This window comes from Phyllostomus discolor, chromosome 2, assembly GCF_004126475.2.
Source record: "Phyllostomus discolor isolate MPI-MPIP mPhyDis1 chromosome 2, mPhyDis1.pri.v3, whole genome shotgun sequence".
Taxonomy (NCBI): domain Eukaryota; kingdom Metazoa; phylum Chordata; class Mammalia; order Chiroptera; family Phyllostomidae; genus Phyllostomus; species Phyllostomus discolor.
This window is the reverse complement of record NC_040904.2, coordinates 79,768,914-79,792,287: the sequence shown is the minus strand read 5'-3', so window position 1 is coordinate 79,792,287 and position 23,374 is coordinate 79,768,914. Positions and strand designations below refer to the sequence as shown.

Sequence of the window (23,374 nt, the reverse complement as noted above, 5' to 3'; positions counted from 1 at the left end):
ATTGGTAATTATGTGAAGTGATGGAGGGGTTAACTTTCTACTCTGGTAAGATTTCAGAATACATATCAAAACATTACGTTGTACACCTTAAATTTATACAATGTTACGTGTTGATTATATTTCTTTACGACTGGGGAAGGGGGAAAATGGATCAGAGGGAGAGAGTAAGAATTTAATTTCTGATAAATAAAAAGACAACAAATTAAAGTCCAGAATATGGAACAAAAAAATTAAGTAGCAACACCAGCTTTTGTCTTGCCAGCGGCTCAGGCGCCTGACAAGGCTGTCCTCCAGTTTATAAAAATCTAATGTTGGAAAGGGGGACTGAGCACGTGCACATGCCTGACACAAAGCTCCAAATCTCAGAGCAGGGAGGACTCTTAAGAATCATGTCGTCCATCCTTGCCTGTTAAAGACAAGGAACTGAGGTTTGTAAAAGCGAAATGCCTATTGTCACAAAAAATTGAGAAAAAATTAGAACTAGATTGTGAATTTCCAGCATTCTCAATCCCTGTGCTTTGCGTGGGCAGACTACTCACTGAGATATATACAAGTGTATATAGCTAATGGCAAAGAGATTCCCAAAGGAGAAACTACAACTAACAGACATGGCCATTCGCTCTCACTCAAGGAAGAACTGCACGTGTGCACCAATCTGCAAGACCCGAGTGAACACAGAGTGCAGGGTGGGAGAGGGGAGAGGCCATTTCTTAATATTTAAATGTCTGCTCTGTTGAATATGGAGGCTATTGGAATAAAAGAAAAAGTTTTCTCCTTCCCCAGTTCCTCTTCTAATATCTAAAATGAATATGTATTCAGGGAAAAGTAAGAAGGCCATTTGCTCAAGACCAAGTTCTATTTCTAAAAAAGTGGTTATGATGATGACAATCATACCATACCAGGGAATTCACTTTTTTTCTCCTAACTATCTAAAAACTACTTCTAGAGATGTGTTAAAATCACTTGTGCTTCCTGTTAATTCAATGCATCTAGATCCTTGCAAATTCTAAATCTATATTTTTTCAAAATTCCAAGTGAGATAGAGTAAGCCCTTTAACTGCACTTAAGAAATGCAGTTTTATCAGACAGAGTCCATGACTTGACACACAGCAGGAAAGTGGCTGAACTCCCAATGAAAAAGAAATCCTCAAGCAGTATATAGCGCATAAGACTCTATGAAACACAGCCCCCCAAAGTTGGGAGGAATAATGGTTGTTAATGTTGCTGTTGAGTTCTGTTTACATTTACATTGGTGAAATATTATGTTATTTATGTTATTAAATATTTTACCACATTTTTTGCTTCAAACATTTCTTTCCTATTTATCTCCTCTAAAACTTGGGTGCATCTGATGATCCGAAAAAATAGAGTAGATTTCTATAAACTAAATGCCTTTTCATTCATAAAAGTTAAAAATAAAACAATAAACAATATCTTTAATAAAAGTCAAGTCACAAGTAAAAGACATAAAATGTGGAAGCAAACAACCCCACTCTTTAAATAAAGAAGGAAGGCCATCTATTCCAAGTAACTACACCCCATCACCACCCCCCAAAAGACACGGTAATGAAGCTCTCTCATACTTTTGGAAGGTGAATATATACATGCCAGGAGTAGCACTTCATTTATTTTTATGGACAAATGTCCCCATAGTAACTAATTCAACTCATGAATTTTTCTTTTAGTTCAGTATATTAACAAGTTTAATACTATATTGGCCAGTTTCACTTCTGCTAATGCCACTTGAAAAGCCTGCTACTGCTATAGAAAGCATACTGTGCAAAAAGTGATTTTCCAAGTCAGAATGCCAAAATGTATCAAATTCAATATCCCTACATTCCTACTTCTAAAATAATTTCTAAAAATCAAATCTGGTAAAAAAAATTAAAATTAAAAAATCTCGTTAACAGTTTGCTAAAAAGAAAACCACAAGAAAGAGGCAATAACAAAACACTTCTAATTAATCATTCTTTCTTTCATGTTTTACTATCATCCATTAACACTGTCTCCTCAAATTGTTAATTAGTGCCCAACAGATGCCAATATCCAAAAAACTAAGGAGCTGGCTTCAATGCAAATGGAACCACAGACCAGGTAATACAGATGGACCCGAGTAGTCAGTGCCATCATCATGGAAGGGGCTGCCCCTTCCAGCCAAGTGCTCGCCACTTTCCACAACAGGGAAATGTGAACTTAACAGTACCAGACCTTTCTGGTCTTTTTTTATATATATATTTTTTATTGTTGTTCAAGTACAGTTTTCTGCCTTTCCCCCATCCCAGCCCAACACTCCAGCCCTCCCCACCTCCCTCCCCTGTTTCCACTCGCCCTCCCTCCCCCATTATTATCCCTGTGTCCTTTATACTTGTTCCTGCAAACCCTCCACCCTTTTCCCCCTGAAATTCCCTCCCCTCTCTGGTCTTTAAGGAAGTTGGAAATCTGCATTTCTATGCAAAAAAAAAAAAGTCTCCTAGTTTTTAAATACTGGCTTTGTAAAACTTTGGCCCCAAAGCACATGCCTGTATCTGGGTCCAGTTGCCTGGTCTTTGGTTTGCTACCCTGGCTTATACAGAAATGCCTGTCTTAATAATTCCTACAACATCACCACAGATCTTCTGTGTTTAGAGGAGCCCCAAGCTGGGTATGATTAGCAGAAACAGCGACTAGTGGGAGCATGGTCACAGTGAATCGCACTCCATGCCACTGCACCCTGGACAAACTTCTGCGCTAGCATTGCCTTATTTGTGTAGGGGTCTGTCTACTTCTACAGGACTGGAAACTTCCTGCAGGCAAGGCCACACCTTATTCATCCTAGTTTTCCCAGCACTTGGCATATGAAAAGCACAAAACAAATATATTTGAAACAATAAATTAGTAAATGAATAAATAAATACCGAATGAGTGAAATCTCTGATGCCAATCCCCCTCCAACCCTTTTTATCTAATATGAAACTTAAAAAAAAAAAAAGCCATTCCCAGTAATTTCACTTTTCAAAACTGAGTTGCTCTATAACTGAGTAGATGAAATGGCTGCATATATTAATGTTTAAGTTTGGACAGACTTTCTAAATTTTCATTGCTGGATTAGAGCCAAAAAACAAGTATTTCAAATAAGTATTTCTTCAAACTAAGAAACAGTATTTCAAGTAATTCATGCTGAGTTAAAGCCAAGAAGCAAGTATTTAAAGCAATTATCACTAATTTCTTTTCTGTCCTAATGAGACAGAAAAGAAGCCTCAAGAAGGTAGAAGGAGTGAGGAATGTGGAAGGGGTCCCCTCTCCTGTGTCTCCGTGGTGATGGAAGATCATGTGCTCACTTTGGACAGGTGAGTCTCTAGTGGGTTGTGGCTGTGGTTGTTGTCACTGTTGTTTTCACTGCACTTGCAGAAGCCACTCTCTTTTCTGCTGAACAACTCCTCACAGCTAAGGTGGCAAGTGGAGGCTTGCAGGGAGTAGAGAGCGCCCAGGGGAGTTGGGTGGTGAGAACAGAAAGGAAAGTTTATTCCATGCTATTTCTGTACAAATCCTGATGTTTTTGGCCCAAGTTAAAAGGAGGCCTAATTTAGAGTCCTTGACATTTGTTGGCTAGTCAATATTTTTATTCTTTCTTCTGTCCTTTCCATATACACACTGCTCTATACACTGTGGAGTCTACACTTTTTCTTCAATACAATCCTTAGAACAAAAATTTATGCTCTGTACCTATGTACAGCGATTTATTGTCTTGGCTATAAAAACTATTTCTGTATAGTTTTTAAAGAACAACTCAATGGGCACTTATAGCTTAATTATCACCAAACAAGTATGAGCCATAAATAAGTTTTCTATGATGTGTGGAGTTTGGCAATACCAAATGTGTGGTTTTTATTTAACTACTGCAGAAGGCTTAGATTTTCTAACCCAATACTTGGGATCCATGAGCTCACAACTAAGAATAACGTTCCAAGGATGATGTAAGAGAATATTTGAAGTACAAACAGCTCGGGAAATTAGTGATGCCAAAGTAAGCAGGGGAGGGTACAGAGAAGAGAAGCTCGAGGGCCTCGTCCTAGGCACACAGCGCAGAAACACACTTACCAGAATAGGTGGCGGGGTTGCTGGAAGGCTTGAGCTTTGGGTATTCCAACCTAGGTCTTCAGTTTGGGGAAGAAAAACGCCTCTCACTGAAGAAAAAACAGTTTTCAAGAACATTTTTAATTGAGACGCTATTGTACTTGAGGTTCAAGGACAACCAAACACCAGCTTCTTCCTTTTTACAGTTTAGATTTGGGCAGAACAGATGAGGTAGGCTTGCTTAGAAAATGCTTGCTACTTTATTCAGATATTTTACTTATATTAGCACCATAAGACTCTAACATAACAATTCTTCCCATTATTACATTTAATGTACCCCTATATTATTTCCTCTCCTTTCTCAAGCAATTTTTAGTCTTTTCAAGATTCCTGTGAAACAGTTGTTTTTTGTTTTTTTTTAATATATTTTATTGATTATGCTATTACAGTTGTCCCATTACCTCCCCTTCATTCCCCCCCACCCTGCACATCCTCTCCCACCCACATTCCCCCCCCCTTTAATTCATGTCCATGTGTCAAAAGTTCTTTAGCTTCTACATTTCCCATACTATTCTTGCCCTCCCCCTGTCTATTTTCTACCTACCATCTATGCTAATTATTCTCCATACCTTTCCCTCTCTCTCCCCCTCCCACTCCCACTCCCTGTTGCTAACCCTCCATGTGATCTCCATTTCGGTGGTTTTTGAAAATTTTTTTTCATTTTAATAAGACAATGAATGGATGTTCCAATGCATTTGGTCAACACTAACAATGAAGAAAATTATGCAAAATGATTTTCTTTCTGGCAGAAAGTATCTTTGAAAAATGGGCTATGACACCAGAGGATTTGTCACTGTACCAACATTAAAGAGCACTAAAGTTAAAGGAGTAGATTGTACAATTTAATTCAACAAAAATTCACTGAATCCTTCCTAGTTACTACAGACTTAGATGCAATTGAGGCTACAGACATTAATAAAGCCAAGTTTCTCCTGTGGAAGCATTTCACATGTCAGAGAGATAAATATGAATGATAAAATGATATAAGGGGCATATTTAAAATGTACGGAAACTCAGACAAAGGAGAAATCAATTTTGCCTAAAGGGGAGAAGGCATCAAAAGAAACAAAAGGAAGGGGTTGCCAGGAGGGTTAGCTGGTGTGTAAACCAAAAACAGAGGCAGAATCTTGTTATTCACCTGTTCTTACTGGACTGACATAGAGGAATCTGTCAGAAGCCAAAAACCCTACTTGGTTTTAAGTATTTTCCGAAACTCTTTTTCAGTTTTGAATACAGTTATCTTGTCTTCTATGGAAAACAAGCAGTAAGAGATCAAGATGAACATATCTTTTGGGGGGGATGTGCCTAGAAAGTTACAGCTATTCAGAACCCTGAAGGTGGCATGGCAATAGAAATAGATTTTAGGGAGAAAATTCTCAGTAATTGAAATGTACATCTAATGAAAGGTCCAAACACCTGAATTAGTTTGTACTGAAATCCTGAAGTTTTTGTTGAACTTGCCTGGAAATTCTGAAAGGCTATCGACCTCTTTCTGAGGACTCCTTCTAGGAGGAAGCTCCACCCCCAAGCTCCACACAAAAGGAAGACCCCGCTGTGTTGTTTGTGGATTTAGTTTCCTAAACAACCTCACATTGCTTATGGCACAACTTAATCTTCATACTATTCTTCTACCAGCCTGACCTTGGTGTTTGCATCTTCTATTCAGTTTAGGTTCCCATATCCCTCAGATCATGACCTCTCAGCTATATCTTTCCTCTAATCCCAGTACCCAGATTCCTGGAACCTTCTACCTATATGCTACCTCCATAAGTAGACCCCAGCTCGTCCATATTATTTTTGCCAAAAGGACATCAGCAATTTCAGATTACAACAAGCCTCTTCTCTTTTCACTATTTTATCTTACTTAGGTATTCTAAAACGAAGAAGTGAGCCCAGGGTACTCACACTGCTCTAAAATACAAAGACTCCCTAGTGTTTTAGAAGTCATGGCTTAATATCACCACCTCCACTGAACAGAGAGATTCTCCACTTTAAAATCCCATGTAACTAATATAAAATCCAGGCTAATCTATGGCTCTGTATCAGCACACTGTTACATTAAAGAGACATCAGATGTTCAGCAGTCAAAATAACTGAAAAGTAATTCAAAGTTTTAGCTTAGCCCTCCAAAAATATCTTATTTAGGAAGTAAGAACTTATCATAATAATATTTTGTTAAATTTTTTCTCTTTTGAGTTCTGGCCAAGATGGGGGTGTAGGTAGAAACCCTTCGCTTCCTTGCACAACCAAAAGGAGGATCACAACAAATGTAAGAACAATAAACAGCCAGAAGTGCCAGAAAATCAAACTGCATGGAACTCTGACAACCAAGGAATCAAAGAAAGAGCCAACTAGACTGATGTGCTGAGACAAAGAAATATGACCCAAATGAAAGAACAGAACAAAATTCCAGAGAAAGAGCTAGGCGATGAGGAGATAACCAACCTATCTGAGGTGGAATTCAAAATATTGGTAATCAAGATGCTCATAGAACTGATTGAGTTTGGTTGAAAAATGAAAGAACAAATGAAGGATACTCAAGGTGAAATAAAGCAAAATATTCAGGGGACCAACAGTGACAGGAAGGAAACCAGGACTCAAATCGACGATTTGGAACAAAAGGAAGAAATAAACATCCAACCAGAACAGAATAAAGAAAGAAGAATTCAAAAAAATGAGGAGAGGCTTAGGAACCTCCAGAACAACTTTAAATGTTCCAAAATCTGGGTTGTATGGATGCCAGAAGGAGAAGAGGAAGAGCAAGAAATTGAAAACTTCTTTGGACAAATAAAGAAGTAGAACTTTCCCAATCTGGCAAAGGAAATAGACTTCCAGGAAGTCCAGGAAGCTCAGAGAGTCCCAAAAAAATTGGACCCAAAGAAGAACACACCAAGGCACATCATCATTATGTTATCCAAGATTAAAAATAAAGAGAGAATCTTAAAAGCAGCAAGAGGAAAGGAGACAGTTACCTACAAAGGACTTCCCATAAGACTATCAGCTGATTTCTCTAAAGAAACCTCACAGGCAAGACGGGGCTGGAAAGAAGTATTCAAAGTCATGAAAGGCAAGGACCTACATCCAAGATGACTCTATCCAGCAAAGCTATCCTTTAGAATGGAAGGGCAGATGTAGTGCTTCCCAGATAAAGTCAAGTTAAAGGAGTTCATCATCACCAAGTCCTTATTATATCAAATATTAAAAGGACTTATCTAAGAAAAAGATGGAAAATATGAACAGTAAAATGACAACAAACTCACAACTATCAACAACTGAACCTAAAACAACAACAACAACAACAAAAACTAAGCAAGCAACTAGAACAGGAACAGAATCAGAGAAACAGAGATCACATGTAGGGTTATCAGTGGGGAGGGGGAGGGGAAGAATAGGGGGAAGGTACAGGGAAGAAGAAGCATAATTGGTAGGCATAAAATAGATAGGGAGAGGTTAAGAATGGTGTGGGAAACAGAGAAGTCAAAGAACTTACATGTACAACCCATGAACATGACCTAAGGGGGAGGAATGCTGGAGGGTTGGGGGGTGCGGGGCAGAGGGGGCAGTAAGGGGGAAAATTTGAAAAACTGTAATAGCATAATCAATAAAATATACTTAAATTTTTTTCTCTTTCTCTCTTGTGTCTACTTTTGTTTACACACACACACACACACACACACACACAACCTAGGTAGTAGCTGCCTAAAAGTAAAGAGACTTCTTTTCCCTTCAAGATGTGTAGCAGTTGGAGAGGCTGTAAAAATGTGTCATTGTTAGTATTGCCTCTCACTTGTGGATTTTCCTCCTTGACAGCTGGTACTTCTCCTACGTGGTCACTTCAGTAAAATATACTCTGGACATTTTAAAAGTTAAAATCCTGAGTGAAGAAACTGTGGAGAAGTAGCCCTGGCTGGGTAGCTCAGTTGGTTGGAGCACTGTCCCGTACAACAAAAGGTTGCAGGTTCAATTCCAGGTCATGGCATATACCTAGCTTATGGGTTCAGTCCCCAGCCAGGGGTGCATACAGCAGGCAAATGATCAATGTTTCTCTCTCACATCGATGTCTGTCTCTCTCCTTCCTTTCCTCTCTCTCAAAGATCAATGAAAATATTCTGGGGTGAGGGAAAAAGAAAGGAAGAAAGGAGGAAAGGAAGGAAGGGAGGGAGGGAGGGGAAGGGGAGGGAAAGGCAAAGAAAGGAAGGGGGAGGGAGGGAGGATGGGAAGGTATTGTGGAGAAGTAAACATGAAATAGCAATTAATTAACAAGACCCCATGTTTCTAAAGAGTTCTGCTCTTGCACACTGGTGACCAGACTCAGCAAACTTTAGTCCCAGGCTGACTAGGTCACTCTTTAGCCTCCAAATTAAGAGCAGTCAGCCTCTCCTTGCTAATCCCAGATTCACGTGTTGATCATGGATCATAACTGGGTCTCTACAGCTATCTGCATTCTAGCTTAGTATTAGATTCTCTGGGATTCTGCCCAGCACCCAGTATCAGTTTATCTTTGACTATGGTCTTCCATCAGCTTTCCTGAGCTGCTCCTTCTCCTGCTCTCTGTCTGGCTTTTAAGCCTTTCTCAGCTGAATTGCCTCTGGAGAGTTACTGTCTTGGTTGCTGGGGCAGCACTACAGCCTGTTTCCAGTCATACTTCCAGGTACTCCTCTAATTTTTCTAATACTTTGCTTCTATATCTCTAAACTATTTCTAGTTATCATGCTGTTCTCTGCAAAAGAGTGGCCTTCTTTCTGCAAGTATTCCAGAGAGCCCTTGATTAATCTATCCCAAATAGCTACATGGCTAGCATTCCATTCATATCAGGATGGCTCCTATCTCATGCAGTCTAGAGAATGCTCAGAACTGCATGTACTCAGGGAAATTAGTTTCTACCAGAGCATGTATGAAAAGGAACTAAAACTGTATAAGGACTTCATGATCGATATCAAACTCACCATTGATAAGCTGCAGGGAGTCAGGATCTAGATTCAAAGAGGAGTTCCTCAGCAAAAAGTTTTGATGCAGAGTCTCAGCAATATAATCTCTGAAGTTACTAATCGTATAAGCAGCAGTGGGTTTATCATCCAATTCCACAAGACCGTGGTTTTCCACCTTGTTGGAGTGAAGACTGATCAGGTCCCAGGTGGTATTGCTGATGGCCTCACCATTGAAGGTAACTTCATAGTGAACATCGGTGCCACTACAGATGGAAAGAGGGAACAGCTTAGGCCCTGCTAAGGAAGCACAACGGAGCTATGAACCCAGGGAGAACAATCATTAGACCTAGAGGGAGAGTTTCAAAAAGCAAGGTTTCACCACCATCCTGTAGGAGCAAAATGGTTCTCAAACCTAAGCATAAAAATAAATTGAATACTCCTTCCTCTGAACTTATTTACATATGCTTATATATTCCTTGATTATAGGCTTGGTTGTTTTGTAAAAAAAGATTTCATTGACAGTGACTGTCTTTCAGTTTCTTCTTCAGTTTCTATCCCCAATGTTTAGCTTGGTGCCTGGGACTGAGGGACTCAGTACCTATTATATTAACAGAAATCTATACTTATCTGAATATAAAAAGAAATCCGCAGCCTAATGAAGGTATTCACATACCTAAAGAAAAAGTAGCAACATAATGACAATGGTCTCATGAGGTCTAGGAAAAATGTGAAATCCTTCTCACCAGTGTATTGTGGCTTCCTCATAAGACAGCCCTGACATAGCTATCCCTAAACTGTGGATAGCTATGTCAGGCTAGTGTGGCTTAATGATACTGGCCACTAAAATCACCAACTTCCTTTTTCTGATTTCAAGTTTGCAAAGGGAACTTTTGATTAAAACTACATACAGATTTTCCTATGGGAAAAGAATGCATGAGCCAGCTAATGCGATAATTGGTCAATTGGCAGACATATTTCTAGCCTTAGATAGATCAATTGGCAACCTAGAGAATGCAGTGTATTTTGTGGTTTGGCAAGCCACAAGACTGACCTGAAGAGACCTCTCCCAGTGCTGGACCTGCCCTGGGCCTGCTTGCTGCAGATCGCACCCTGGACGACAGGGGACACCATGAAGGTGACATCCTTCACCTGCCATTCAAGCAGCCAGGCCTCTTTGAATTTCCTGCCTCACCCTGAGTAATTTCAGTAAGGTTTTCCTCCCAGATCTGATAAGCTTCCACTTTCAATGCGGTGGTTTGGGCACTTTAAAATGTTAACTGAGCATTTTGACACCTGCTGCTCTGAATGGTAAGACATCTGCTTGTCATCTATAATGTCCCTCAACCACTTAATTTTTCATGTCAGCATATGTTGATTCGTGCATAATTCCTGATATTTTTTGTAGAGAAATAAATTCAGTAAAATATGCTAAAATAACCAAATGATGGTTCCAACGTGGAATAAAACAGTAAGAGGGACACCTACTGGTCAAAACTCGCTATCCCAGATGTGTCCGCAGCATCTAGCACAATGCCTGGCTCACAGCAGTTCAATAAACATATTTGAAAATACTGAAAATACAAATGGTTTATTTTATTCACTAATACAGGCAGATAAGAAAACTGAGTTTATACCACCTAAATGACAGTATGTGATATACTTAATCCAAAGGATTTTCAGTCTCTAAATATGAAAGAGTAATTTTTTACCCTAAAAAGTATACATTTCTTCATACAATTGTGTCTTCTGAGCAATCATTTAGAGGCATGGCTTCACAGCCAGAACACAACCCTGTGCACATGTCCATGTTCTTCCCAAGCTCTGTGGAATGGACCGTGCCCGTATCTGCAGAAAGGTGGACTTCTCCTGGGGTCTTTGTACAACATATTAGCATGTTATCATGGCTCCACAACAGGAAACAGCCACAAGGAAACACTGGAGAAGAAAAGGCTGTACCAGTTAGCACCTGAGTGGGCTTCTGGGCCATGAGAAAATCAGAGGAGAGGCAAGCCTTCACTGGGAGCCTATGATGTGCCTTGCATCACTTGTAAATATATGGAGAAGATCAAGAGAAATATTCATGGATCAACAAATCTATGCAAATCAGGAAGTCTGGGTTAGATTACTGGCCTTCCTTTGTATCGGCAAAATAAAATTTGTCTCCCAAACGTTTCCCTTGAACATTTAAAAATGACACTTCTATTATGATCTACCTTGTCCAGTGAGAATAAATTAATTAATGAAGATAAAAATCCTCAGAAAAATGCTGCAATTTATTACCTTTTTTGGATAGTGTTTTTAAAAGATTTTATTTATTTATTTTTACAGAGGGGCAAAGGGAGAGAAACATCAGTGTGCCAGAGATACATGGATTGGTTGCCTCTCTCACATCCCCAACTAGGGACCTGGCCCACAGCGCAGACATGTGCCCAGACCAGGAATCAAACCAGCAACCCTTGGGTTTGCAGGGCAGCATTCAGTCCACTGAGCCACACCAGCCAGGGCACCATGTTTGTATCCTGGAAAGAGAACTCAAAGAAATATTTGAGGTATCAGGAAACCATCTATTCTCAGAGCCAAACACTTTACTGTGACTCAGAACAGACTGAGCTCTGGCATGGCAGATGGGGTACGGAGATGGCAACAGAAGAGAAGAGAGCCAGGAGGCCCAGGGAGTGCCTAAGAAGCCGAAAGCACGCTGGTAGACAAACATGATCTGATTGGGGAGAGCTGGGCCGGCTCTCTGTGCTAAGTCCAAGGTAACTGACCGTGCACCATCGGTCATTTTTCATCTTCCAAACTAGACCGAAACAGCTGCTTTAAAGAGGAATGTTTCTCTGTCTGACAGCTATTTCCAGATTTCAATCACATGGAGGTGAAATTTTCCCTATCTCAGTCTCTCACTTCAAATGCCCTTGTTGGCTGTTTGACATGTGCAGATTTTAAATAGAAAAAAATAATGCAACCTCATCTCATTAAGATTAATCAAAATAAAGGTATTTCAGAGAAACTCAGATATCCCTTCTTCTATGAAACTTCTATTAGGAAAAAGAAACACACTTACAAAGTCTGGAGCTGAATTTATGAAGTGTGTATACCAGGCAAATATGTTGTTGGTTCACTTCAATGAGCCCTGCTAACTTAAAATAACATGTGCATCTTGAAGGGGGTACAAAGCAAATGGAAGATTTCATGTGCATATAAATGTTTATGTCTATAGTATTTTGTTGTTATGTTTATAACATGTAATGTTTATAAATGTCTAGAAAGAGATTATGCACCATGTAAATAGACTATTTTTGTGCCACACATTCATTTATACACAGCTCAGAACAAAAGTATACCAAAAAGTTATGAATAAATTTCATCAATTGCCCAGTACCTGACAATACTGAAAAATTTTGGAAATTGTACCTAGAAAATCTAATGGCTTCATATTGAATTGTTGTCTGTGTCCCCAGAGAGGACCTAGCACTCAACAACCACTCTTCTTTCGACTGTGGGTGAGGGCAGAGTCTGGGGTGTTGTACATGTTGACAAAGGGGCGGCAGTTAAACAATCAGGCTTGTTGGCTGAGTCGAGACCAGCGACACACACACCTGCAGTATACACACACGGAGCACTTCACATGTGCTCAGAGCACAGAAACCCAAATTCTGATCACCTCGGTCAAGACATCTCATACCTCCCAGTCACATAACTTACAGCAAATTAATTTGCCTCTCTGAAGCAAAATCTCCCCACCACCAAAATAGAATGAATATTAATTCTCATTTTCACTATCCCACAGGGACATAAAAAAGTAAAATGAAAAAACAAAAAAAAATCCAGTATTTAGACATATCTCTGAAAGTATTTTTCATTGGACTGGGTTCCTAGACAATGGATGCCAACAGTTACTAATTTCTGTAGACACAGGATCTGCCTAAATAGTAGGCACTCAGTAAATACTTGCTAAAATGATATAAATGAAAATGAGGAAGTCAGAAAGCCTTTTCCAAATATAAGGTAAACATGCTCATAGTTAGCCTATGGATACACTTCATAAATTCTATATTATATCTATTGATCTTCCAAAAGAAAGCAAAGTTTCAATAAATTTGGAATCCAAAAGCAAAAAAATGACAAACAACCTTCACCAGGGGTGTTGACTATGATTTTCTATTGACTGTGCTTCCTGTAAAAAATTCTGGAGACCAGCTATTTTTGCAAACGAACTCTTACAAAGATCAGCTTTCTTCCCTTCATTTACCACTGCAAGTGACTTTTGATTATATTATTGAATGCATAGCATGCTTGAAAGTGTTCACATTAATACAAGTTTTTATTCCTATTTTGAGTGTGACTCAATACAGGTAAGGCAAAAGTAGGTTTACAGTCATTTTTATGGAAATAATACAATAATTAGTAAATAATAACACAAGAGCGAATTCTGTTTCGAATACTCATAGCTGTAAACCAACATTTGCTTTCCTGCCCCACTGCACACTTAAGAGAACTTGTCCGTTACCAGTCTGTAACAGAGGTCTATGCACCTCCGCCCATGAGCTAAATCCAGCCTGCTGCCACCGAGTGATGGATTTTATGCTTCTGAATGGTTGGAAAAAATCTAAAGAAAAACATTCTGTGATGTTGGGAACTGCCCTGCCTGGTTTCAGAAGCTGTAACCACACCATGGCTAAGGCTGAGTGAGTGACCTTTGGACCAAAAGCCACTAAGGAGACACAGCTTATCTCCCTGGCAGGGGCACTGCTTCTGCTCCTTTTATTTCACCCTGCCTGGACCCCAATGCTTGATCAGTTAGCCAGTGACAGGTAAGATTCCCCAAGGGGGGAACAATCTAAAACAGGCATGATCACAGGGAGGCCCCAGGGAAGGACTTGGGGGGCTATAGCAAAAGGGGATGATGGACCCTCACCCCTTGGCTTTGACATAGCCTAAGTCCTCATTCTGTCTGCAGGAAGTCTCCCAATCTCTTGGCTGCCTTACTTCCCCTGCCTGACTTATGCCTGAAACAATGCCTTAAAGCCTGAAACAATGCTGGAGGTAGGTGCGGCCCTGTGCTGGAAAGGGGGGGTTCCCAGGGTGATCAGGCCTAAAAAAGAATATGTAAAATCCTGTGAAACCTGCTTTGTTTAGAATGTTCTCAATTAAATAATAAGGGTCCAAGCAAGAAGTGAGTTTGTTCCTCAAAGTTTTATGGCTCTTTAGCTATCTGACCCTGACTCAAAATAGGCCCTCAGAGTTCTTTATATGTTATCTATTGTTTGATCCTTACTGCCTGATGATGATTAATGAGCTTTACCTGTATTACTGTGCAAAACAAACCCAATACAAGCCCATCGAGTAAAAGGCTCTTGGCCTTTCTCCTCTGAGAGATCGGCCACCTTTTCTCCCCAAGCAGATCATATCTTGGTAGACTTATTCTCATCCTCGGTGGATGGTGGGGCTCTGCGGGTGAAGCCCCCTCATTCTGTGACATGTGAAAATTATATGAAATTTATATTTCAGTGTCCATAATAAGATCTATTCAAACACAGCCACATTCGTTTTCAATGCATTGCCTGTATCCACTTTCATCCGAGAGTGGCAGAGTTGAATAGCTGCAACAGAGACCATACAGCCTGAAAAGTTTAAAATATCTACTATCTGACCCTGAACAGAAAAATTCTGTCAACCCCCCATCTGTACAAAGATGGTTACTGATGCTGGAAGTGGTAAAGGATTGAGACAGGCCCCTTTGAACCTAGGTCTACCACCTTTTCTAAACTAACTGCTCATTCATTGGATAGCATAGAAAGTACTAAAAAGTACTCTACCTGCCATTTTCCTTGGGGAACCTGAAAATAAAAATTGAAAGTGTTAAGCAGAACTCAAAACAGTTATATTTGCCACACAATTGATCAAAATACAACTTCTTAATAAATCTCCTCTGAAATGTTTCTTTAAATGAAAATGTGTGCATAGTATCAGAAGCTGTCAAATTCCTGTGGGTTTCAGGAAGTGAGCAAAGGTGGAGAACATATTCTATTTTAAAATAAATAGTCTTTACTATCTTTAGACTTTGTTAAAATACTTTTAGAAGAATTCATATAAGTTTATCTTTATAAACAAACCTTTTCAGTAAGTCAGCAGGGGACTCCAATAGCTGGCATTAACACAATTGGGAACACTTTTAGGGAGATACAATGTGTTATGTAGTATTGAAATAAATGAAAAATCAGGTAATATACAATAAAGTTCTAAGGGGTTGGAAGGGGCCAGGACTGACTAACCTATAGGATATTGCATAACCATTAATATTTATTTATTAATAAAGCAAAGAGCTATAAAGTCAGACACTTTGTTTCAAACATATAAGCTAATTTACAGGCTCTCTGTCTCGGCTCAAACTTCATCCCTTTAAACCTGTTTGCTTCTCTTTGAAATGAGTATTAATAATAACATTTATTCTGAGGATACTGGAGATTAAGTGAGCTCAGGAATGTGAAGGGCCTAATGCAAAAAGTGTTCTCAGGTATTATACAGCATGTCTTAAGCAGGGAAGAAACACCTTCAAAAGAGGTCTCTGATTTACTCAGAACTATTATGTTAGAAAAGAAGGTGAATGCAGAGTTGCCTTACATCAGGACCTCCAAGTCACCTCAACAGAATATTGACAAGCTTCAGTAGGACTTCAAGCTACACCTAACCTGACTACAGGCACCCCTCAGTGCCAAATAACAGCAGTGTAACATGCCCGCAGCAAGGTGGAGACATGAATTCCTAAGTTCTTACCCTGGCCCCACTGTAAATCCAGTATGCATTATTGTACTATTAGATATACAGGGTCTGGCAGAAATAAAGCCTGCTTGAGTGCAGTCAATAGGGCAATAATATGGGTGTAATAATTTATAGTTTTAATTAGAACACTTCATCTAAAATGTCATATGGTGTACTTCAGCGAGATACTATTATGTTACAGAATTATGTGTTTACAATTTTGTAATAAAAGATTTTGTAATAAAAACGGGGCATTATTTGTGCTGGATCCTGTAGTGTACATTATTATTATTCAGATTTAGTATACAGATCTTGAATACATTATTTTGCCTTTGGTAACTTACTTTTCTCACCTGAAATACTAGCATTAGGAATGTAAATTTACCAGAAGTAGCATTAAAACACAGCATCAAGTGATTTTGAATTATCGTTGTATATATAATGTACACTAAAGGGATACTGCACTTTATATAAACAATGCTACTAAACATGCACTTTTAGAGGAAGTCTGTTTACTTGAAGTCAAGTACACGGATGTCCTTGTAGCCTGGTAACCCAGTAAATGCTTGTTCAACCTGTTAAAAATAAAAATAAAATTTGTAACTATGTAGAAATGTGGAAAAGGATGTAGAAAATAATGCTTTGAGAAATAGAATATAAAGTGCACTGTTTACAACTCTTAGAATCTTGAATACATACAGATACACATGGATCCTAAAGTTATTAAGAAAATTCTAATAATTACAGTGTTAGAAAATGTTAGATAATATGTCTAATAATTACAATGTTAGAATACAATGTTAGAATAGAATGGAGTACAATGCTAGAATTACAATAATGTCTAATAATTACAATGTTAGAAAATGTTAGATTACAATGTCTAAATGTTAGAAAATAGTGTTTACCACAACACTGATACAGTTTTTTATTTTGTCTTTTAAGTTTCTAATACACTTTAATATTAGTTTTTGTTCAAATTATAAAAAGCATACTTCTTATTGGCAATGCACTAGTGTTTCCCTTACATGATGCAATGTGAAAAAAAGCATTATTTTCAAAAGAAGCTATAATAATATTTTTAAATGTCATAGTTTGGATTAGAAATCTGGCTTCAACACACACAGTAACAAACACTCGGGTGCTTGTTTCTTAAAAGTTGTCTGTGATGTCTGTCTCTTGTTCCTACAATACAAGGGAACTGTGGACACAGTCAACATGAGGAAGAAATCTGACCCTTGCCAGAGTGGCTCAGTTGGTTGAAGCACTGTCCTGTACAGCAACAGGTTGTGGGTTCACTACTCAGTCGGGGCATGCATGGGAGGCAACCAATTGATGTTTCTCTCTCACATTCTCTCTCTCTCTCTTGCTCTCTTTCCTTCCTCTCTCTTTGAAATCAATAAACATATTTCTTTTAATTTTTTTAAAAATCTGTAGGACTGGATTAAGCCCCCAGGAAAGGCCCTGTTCACTGGTTGTCACAAAGGAGATTATGAATCAGTGACTGGGTAACTTCTCTGGTCGAAAGATCTGTTTATGAGCACCCCATATGCAGGAACCAGTTTTTTATTACTGAGTCTCTAACATCCCACCAAGTAAATCAGTATCTGCTTAGTGACTGGAGCAGGAAAAAAGGAATTCTAGTCTGAACTAAATATCTAAAAATAATCGTGTTATGCACAAATACCAAATGTTTAACAGAATTTAACATTTAGTCCACTACATTCCAGAAGATTTGATCCAGATAAGTCCTCTGAGGCCAACAGCAGAAGAAGGGAAGCAAGTTGTTAGTGTATTTTGGAAACTATTAGTGGAGCTTTAGGCAACTGCTTTTAATACTAAGCCCTCATATAATCAAGAGAGTGTGATTTCTAAAACGTCTGGGTTTAAAACAAAACATAAAGTCATAGATACACATAACGTTTTGATGGTTGCCAAGCGGGAGGTGGGTTTGGTGGATAAGAAAAAGGTGAAGGGATTAACAAGCACAAATTTGTTGTTACAGAACAGTCATGGGGATGTGAAGTCCAGCATGGGGAATATAGTCAACAATATCGTAAGAACTACATATGGTGCCAAGCGGATACTACGTTTACTGGGGTGATCACTTTGTAAATTATGTAAGTGTCTAACCACTATGCTGTAGAGCTGAAACTAATATAATGTTGAATGTCACTATAATTGAAATAAATAATCAAACAAATAAATTTTGGTTCACTGAATATCTTCATGCCTTAAGAATAAAGAATCCAAACACATGCAACTTTCTGCCTATAATAATTTGCCTTGTTTATTCTCTGAGAAGAAACAGAGTCTTGCTATAATTCTTAGAGGGTGGGGGTGGGGATGGGACCTTCAGGGCAAGGAATCTGAAGACTGAGGGATAAAGTCCCAGCTGCTATTGCTGGGAAAAGGGCTGTGCACGTCTCTTTTACAAAACGAATGCTGCCCTGCTCACCAACCACATCAGCTTTTGTAAGATTAAAATGAATGTAGCTGAAAGTACTCCATTAACTGCAAAATGTTGTATAATTGCACATTACTATTATTACTAAACTCATCTTACTTTAAGTTTTGCCATCTCTTGAGTCTAAACACATACAGATATTCTAATCCATCATATCCAGTTAGTTTCTACACAGGTGTTCGGTTGTAAGAAGTCATTCCACTTTACTAACATCAAGATTAATAATAGGTACCATGTATTGAGTGACTGCTGTGTACTTAGTGCTTTGCAGTGTTACTTCCAATCCTTGCAACAATCCCAAGAGATACATATTTTCCGGATTTTATAGATGTCAACTAACTTGCCCCCTGGTAATGCATTAGGTAAGTGACTGAATCAGAATTTATTTAATCGAAATCTCTCTAACACCGAAATCAGTATTTTTCTCATTAAATCACATGCCTCTTCCTCTTTCCCCTGACACACAATAAATGCAGTTGAGAACTAGAACCAGGACTGAGAAAACAGTGAGGCCCACCACAACTTCTCACCTGAGTTAGGGTGAAGGGGGCTCTGTACAATGTAAGGAAAGGAACACTCTGAAAAGAAGGTGGAGATCTGATTTCCCCTTCTATTCTTAGAAGCTGAAATGACCATGAACTAGTTACTTAATCTCCTGGGCCTCATGTGTGAAACAGAAACATGCGCCCACATCAGCAAGCTGCCATCAGCAAGCAGGACACCCAGCAGCCTACAGAACACGGAGCAGTATGCCAGGACCCTGTCTGTGCTCAGACGGTGGCTGGCTTCAAGCCTGAACTTTCCCTCTCTGATGTCACACTTGGCGTTGTCTCAAGCTTATCTTATTCTCACTTTTCACCTCATGAAAAGAAGGAGAAAGAAGGAGGATGAGGAGGAGAAGAAGGAGGAAGAAGAAGGAAGGAGGGGTGGGGTAGGAGGAGCTCCTGAGCCTCAACGCCCCAAGCAGGCTTTGTTTTTCTCTGTGTGTCTTCCAACATTATCTAAGCAATGATATTGAAGGAAGAATCCTTGTGACTGTGCCCTCAAGGGAGAAAGCTCGTTAACCCCCTTCTGTAGGTAGTAAACATGGAAAGAGGATCTTATAGAGACACGCCCCCGACACTACTGAGCCACACGTGGCTACTGGCAGACATTTGGTTCCAGGTGAAAGGAAAGGGGATGCAGAGACAGGCCAGGGAAGGAATTGTTTCAAGGTAGGCCCAGACTCTTCATTACCTTCAAACCACCTCAAGCCAACAGCTACCTACCTCCTAAAGTCCCCAATGGAGATGTTTTTCAGAGTGTTTATTGGATGACCTCCAAATATGCAGTACATTTGTTTACTCAAACACTGAGGTTTATTAACGGTTCTTTAATCCACGGGCAGAGAAAGCCAGACAGCTGATCTAAGACCCTGTCTGATGCCAGGTGGCCTCTGGCCTGGCTGACATTTCTTCCACATTCCATACACCTCACAACTTGGCCACACACCTAGGAAAATTAATCGTCTGGCCTACATGCCAGTGTCTGATGGCTACAATGATGCTGCATGGCTGGGAGGTGCATATTTTTATTTCTCATCTAGACACAGTGTCTAGGGAAGGAAATTAGTCCAAGGTAATGGAATTGAAAATGTGGCCAAGAAGAACCCCCTCAAGAGGGAATGGAAGAAATAAACAGGAAGGAGTGGAGTGTCCTGTAACTGGGCAGGGAGGGAGATGGGCACTCAGTGCCTTACAGCAAGGGACACAAGAAGGGAGACAGCATGGTCATTTTTGACTGAAGGAACCTTGAGTTCAAGCCCTATATAGAGTTCTTCCAGAAAGGAAAGTTGTGGGCTAGTCTAATTCAATGTTTTCTGAAGAAAACACTACATTGTATGTAGTTTCTCAAAGATGCTCATTTCTCCAAGTACTGTTAGGTTAAAACCATGCCATGGAACACATTCTTCCTTGGCTTTGCAGAGAAAGTTGGAAATAGCATTATGTGTTAGATGGTGAATGTATGAAGATTTTGTTTCAATGAAATGACTCATCTGTCTTGCTGTGAATTTTTCACAGAACTTTCTGAAGAAATGCCTAAGTTACCACCCTGGAATCAAGCAGATGAGGAGCTTGAATCCTAAATCCACCTTTAAGCAATGTTATGAATATGGGAAATTTACAACTCAAGAAAACTGTCTTGCTTTAAAAAAAAAAAAAGGATAAAAACAAACCAAAATCACCCACCTCTGAAATAAACTCTTCTACCAGGCTTTGGTGGTGGAAACTAGAGGCATCCTGTAGCTCTTCCTTGTACTGCTCCCCTAAAAGGTGGATACTGAATTCTGCAACCTGCTCCGCTGCTGGTTTTGTAGACTCTTCTATCGCAGTCTCAATTTCATTGCTAATCTGAATTTTTAGGGAAAGAAAAATAAATGTTAATGTTTACTTATTCAGTCAACAAATATATATTGGTTGCCTATTACATGCCTGATGCTATGCCAAAGACAACTTCTGATGATCATCTTTCATACAGTGTTCGACTTTGGTACTAACTGGGTAGACTTCAAGATGTACGTTAATATTAAAATTATGGTACATTTGTACATTCCTTTGAACACACAATGATCAGTTCAGGGAAAGAGAAAAATTTTCAAAAATAACCACCAAATTTGACGATCTGTGAGTTAAAATTGAGTCGGCCATGCTAAAATTATTATATAAAAATAGCCTAGAAGCATGATTCTCAACACTGTTTATGTTTTTACAAATTCTTTGATGTATTGGTTAATGGATGACAGCTGGGTTCTCAAACCTGCTTCTGCATTAATTGGTTCCAATATGTCATTGTAGTTTAAGTATGTGAAGAAAATCTAGCCATCCAGAAATGTATTGCAGAAGAGAGGAATATATTAACAGCCTTTTCAGGTAACTGGATTTCTTTTTAGGTACTACACCAAGCTCAACAGGAACAGGTGGTGGTTTCTTAATGGTTTGCTGCTACGTGGAATCTGAAACCATATCAGCACATTTTTGTACTGTGATATTATTAGAATCCACGTCTTCTAGTGGCCAAAGCTGGCATAAAGAGAGCAACAAAATGAATACTGAATTATAATCCAAAGAATAAAATAAACATCCATGTACCCATACTAATGTGATTTAATAAACAAATATATAAGAAGTGACAATAGTTCCTCATTAAAGAATTCCAATTAATAAATGTGGAAGGAATGAGGGAAATAGAACATCACTACTAGAACATACAGTAATAACTGCTGCATGTAAGATACACCTGAGTTCATCTATTCCCAGGAATAAGGAATAGAATATAAATCAGTAAGGGGATCATTTGAATTACAGTTTTCTCATGTTCCCATATTGCTCAGGATAAAGATTTTAAAACACTTAAATTTTGCTAAATTAAATACACATTATACCATAGTATAACTACAAACAAAATGGAAATAAAGTATATGATTTCTAAAATGGTAGGTGGAAAAAAATGTACTAGGAAAAACCAAAATGTAAAGTTGTATCTTGGGCTTTATTTTGAACTAATTCTTCATTTTTAACTAGGCAACCTAATTCTTATTAGGAATCTCAATAGTGTTTTGTTCTATAAATTGGCTTCAAATCATCCTTTCTGTTTTGGACATTAATGTTCCAATTGATTACACACAATTCCTTCATTTCCACTACAGTGAATTTGATCTCATTCTATAAATGTTTCCAGACCTAATCATAATTATTCCTCCTCAAGTTCAGAAGTATAGTATCATTTTTTATTCACTCATTCATTCACAAATATTTATCAACTGGTAATATTTTTAGCACCATGAATTTTGGAGACAGTGGTACTGAAGGTCAAAATACTGAGCTGGGCATCGACATAGAAATTCCAGCTACTAACAGCCTTTTTCAGTGATAGGGAGGGTGGTGGGGCAGAGTGGTTGACTTATTCTGATTTCACAAAAGATGAAAGGTTCAAGTTTGGAAAGAGAAAGTGCCAGGTAACTGAATTGCACCTTTTTAGGGAATATGTTCAGAGTTTGCTGTATATTAAGTAATCAAGGATTTATGAACTTCAAAATTTTAAAAATACATATTATACAAAACTCCTTACAAAATGTTTCTATCTTCATGGGCATGTGTATTTTTTAAAAATCTGAATGTGACAGAGAGTCCATGTTGTATAGTGGCCAGGTTACTATTAATAATGATGTATTTGAAAAGCATGGTGCTTCTTGATTTTTAAACTACATAAAAGCTATATCCTTTCCCACTGAAGAAGAGGAAGCTATTCTACTCGATTGTAGGGGGGATATAAGGGATATAAGAATGTAGGCAAAAATCCCCATAGTAGACCTGGCTACTGTGGCTCAGTGGACTGAGTGCCAGCCAGCAAACCAAAGGGTGGCAAGTTTGATTCCCAGTCAGGGCACAAGCCTGGTTTGCAGTCCATGTCCCCAGTAGGGGGTGTGCAAAAGACAGCCACACACTGATGTTTCCCTCTCTCTCTTTCTCCTTCCTTTCCCCTCTGTCTAAAATTAAATAAAGAAAATCTTTTTTTCTTTTTTAAATATATTTTATTGATTATGCTATTACAGTTGTCCCATTTCCCCCCTTCACTCCCCTCCACCCTGTACCCCCTTTCCCACCCATATACCCCCTTTAGTCATGTCCATGTGTCATACTTATAAGTTCTTTAGCTTCTAGATTTCCCATACTATTCCTACCCTCCCCCTATCTATTTTCAACCTACAATCTATGCTACTTATTCTCTGTACCTTTTCCCCCTCTCTCCTCCTCCCACTCCCCTGTTGCTAACCCTCCATGTGATCTCCATTTCCGTGGTTCTGTTCCTGTTCTAGTTGTTTGCTTAGTTTCTTTTGGTTTTGCTTTAGGTGTGGTTGTTCGTAATTGTGAGTTTGCTGTCCTTTTACTATACATGTTTTTTCTTTATCTTCTTTTCTTAGATGAGTCCCTTTAACATTTCATAAAATAAGGGCTTGGTGATGATGAACTCCTTTAACTTGACCTTATCTGAGAAGCACTTTCTCTGCCCTTCCATTCTAAATGAGAGCTTTGCTGGATAGAGTAATCTGGGATATAGGGCCTTTTTT

At 38.9% G+C, this 23,374-nt stretch overlaps 1 protein-coding gene across 7 annotated transcripts in view; it reads right to left on the bottom strand.

The window, feature by feature from the left end:
- Positions 1–23,374, bottom strand: part of IMPG2 (interphotoreceptor matrix proteoglycan 2) — an 83,416-nt gene that overhangs the window by 30,412 nt on the left and 29,630 nt on the right. For all 7 annotated transcript variants that reach the window (XM_036017987.1, XM_036017988.1, XM_036017989.1 and 4 more), the window contains 5 exons: positions 20,496–20,657; positions 16,320–16,378; positions 14,861–14,881; positions 9,060–9,304; positions 4,078–4,163 (listed from right to left, as the gene is read on the bottom strand). In XM_036017987.1, the coding sequence (XP_035873880.1) occupies positions 4,078–4,163; positions 9,060–9,304; positions 14,861–14,881; positions 16,320–16,378; positions 20,496–20,657 (573 nt within the window). The remainder of the gene's footprint in view (positions 1–4,077; positions 4,164–9,059; positions 9,305–14,860; positions 14,882–16,319; positions 16,379–20,495; positions 20,658–23,374) is intronic.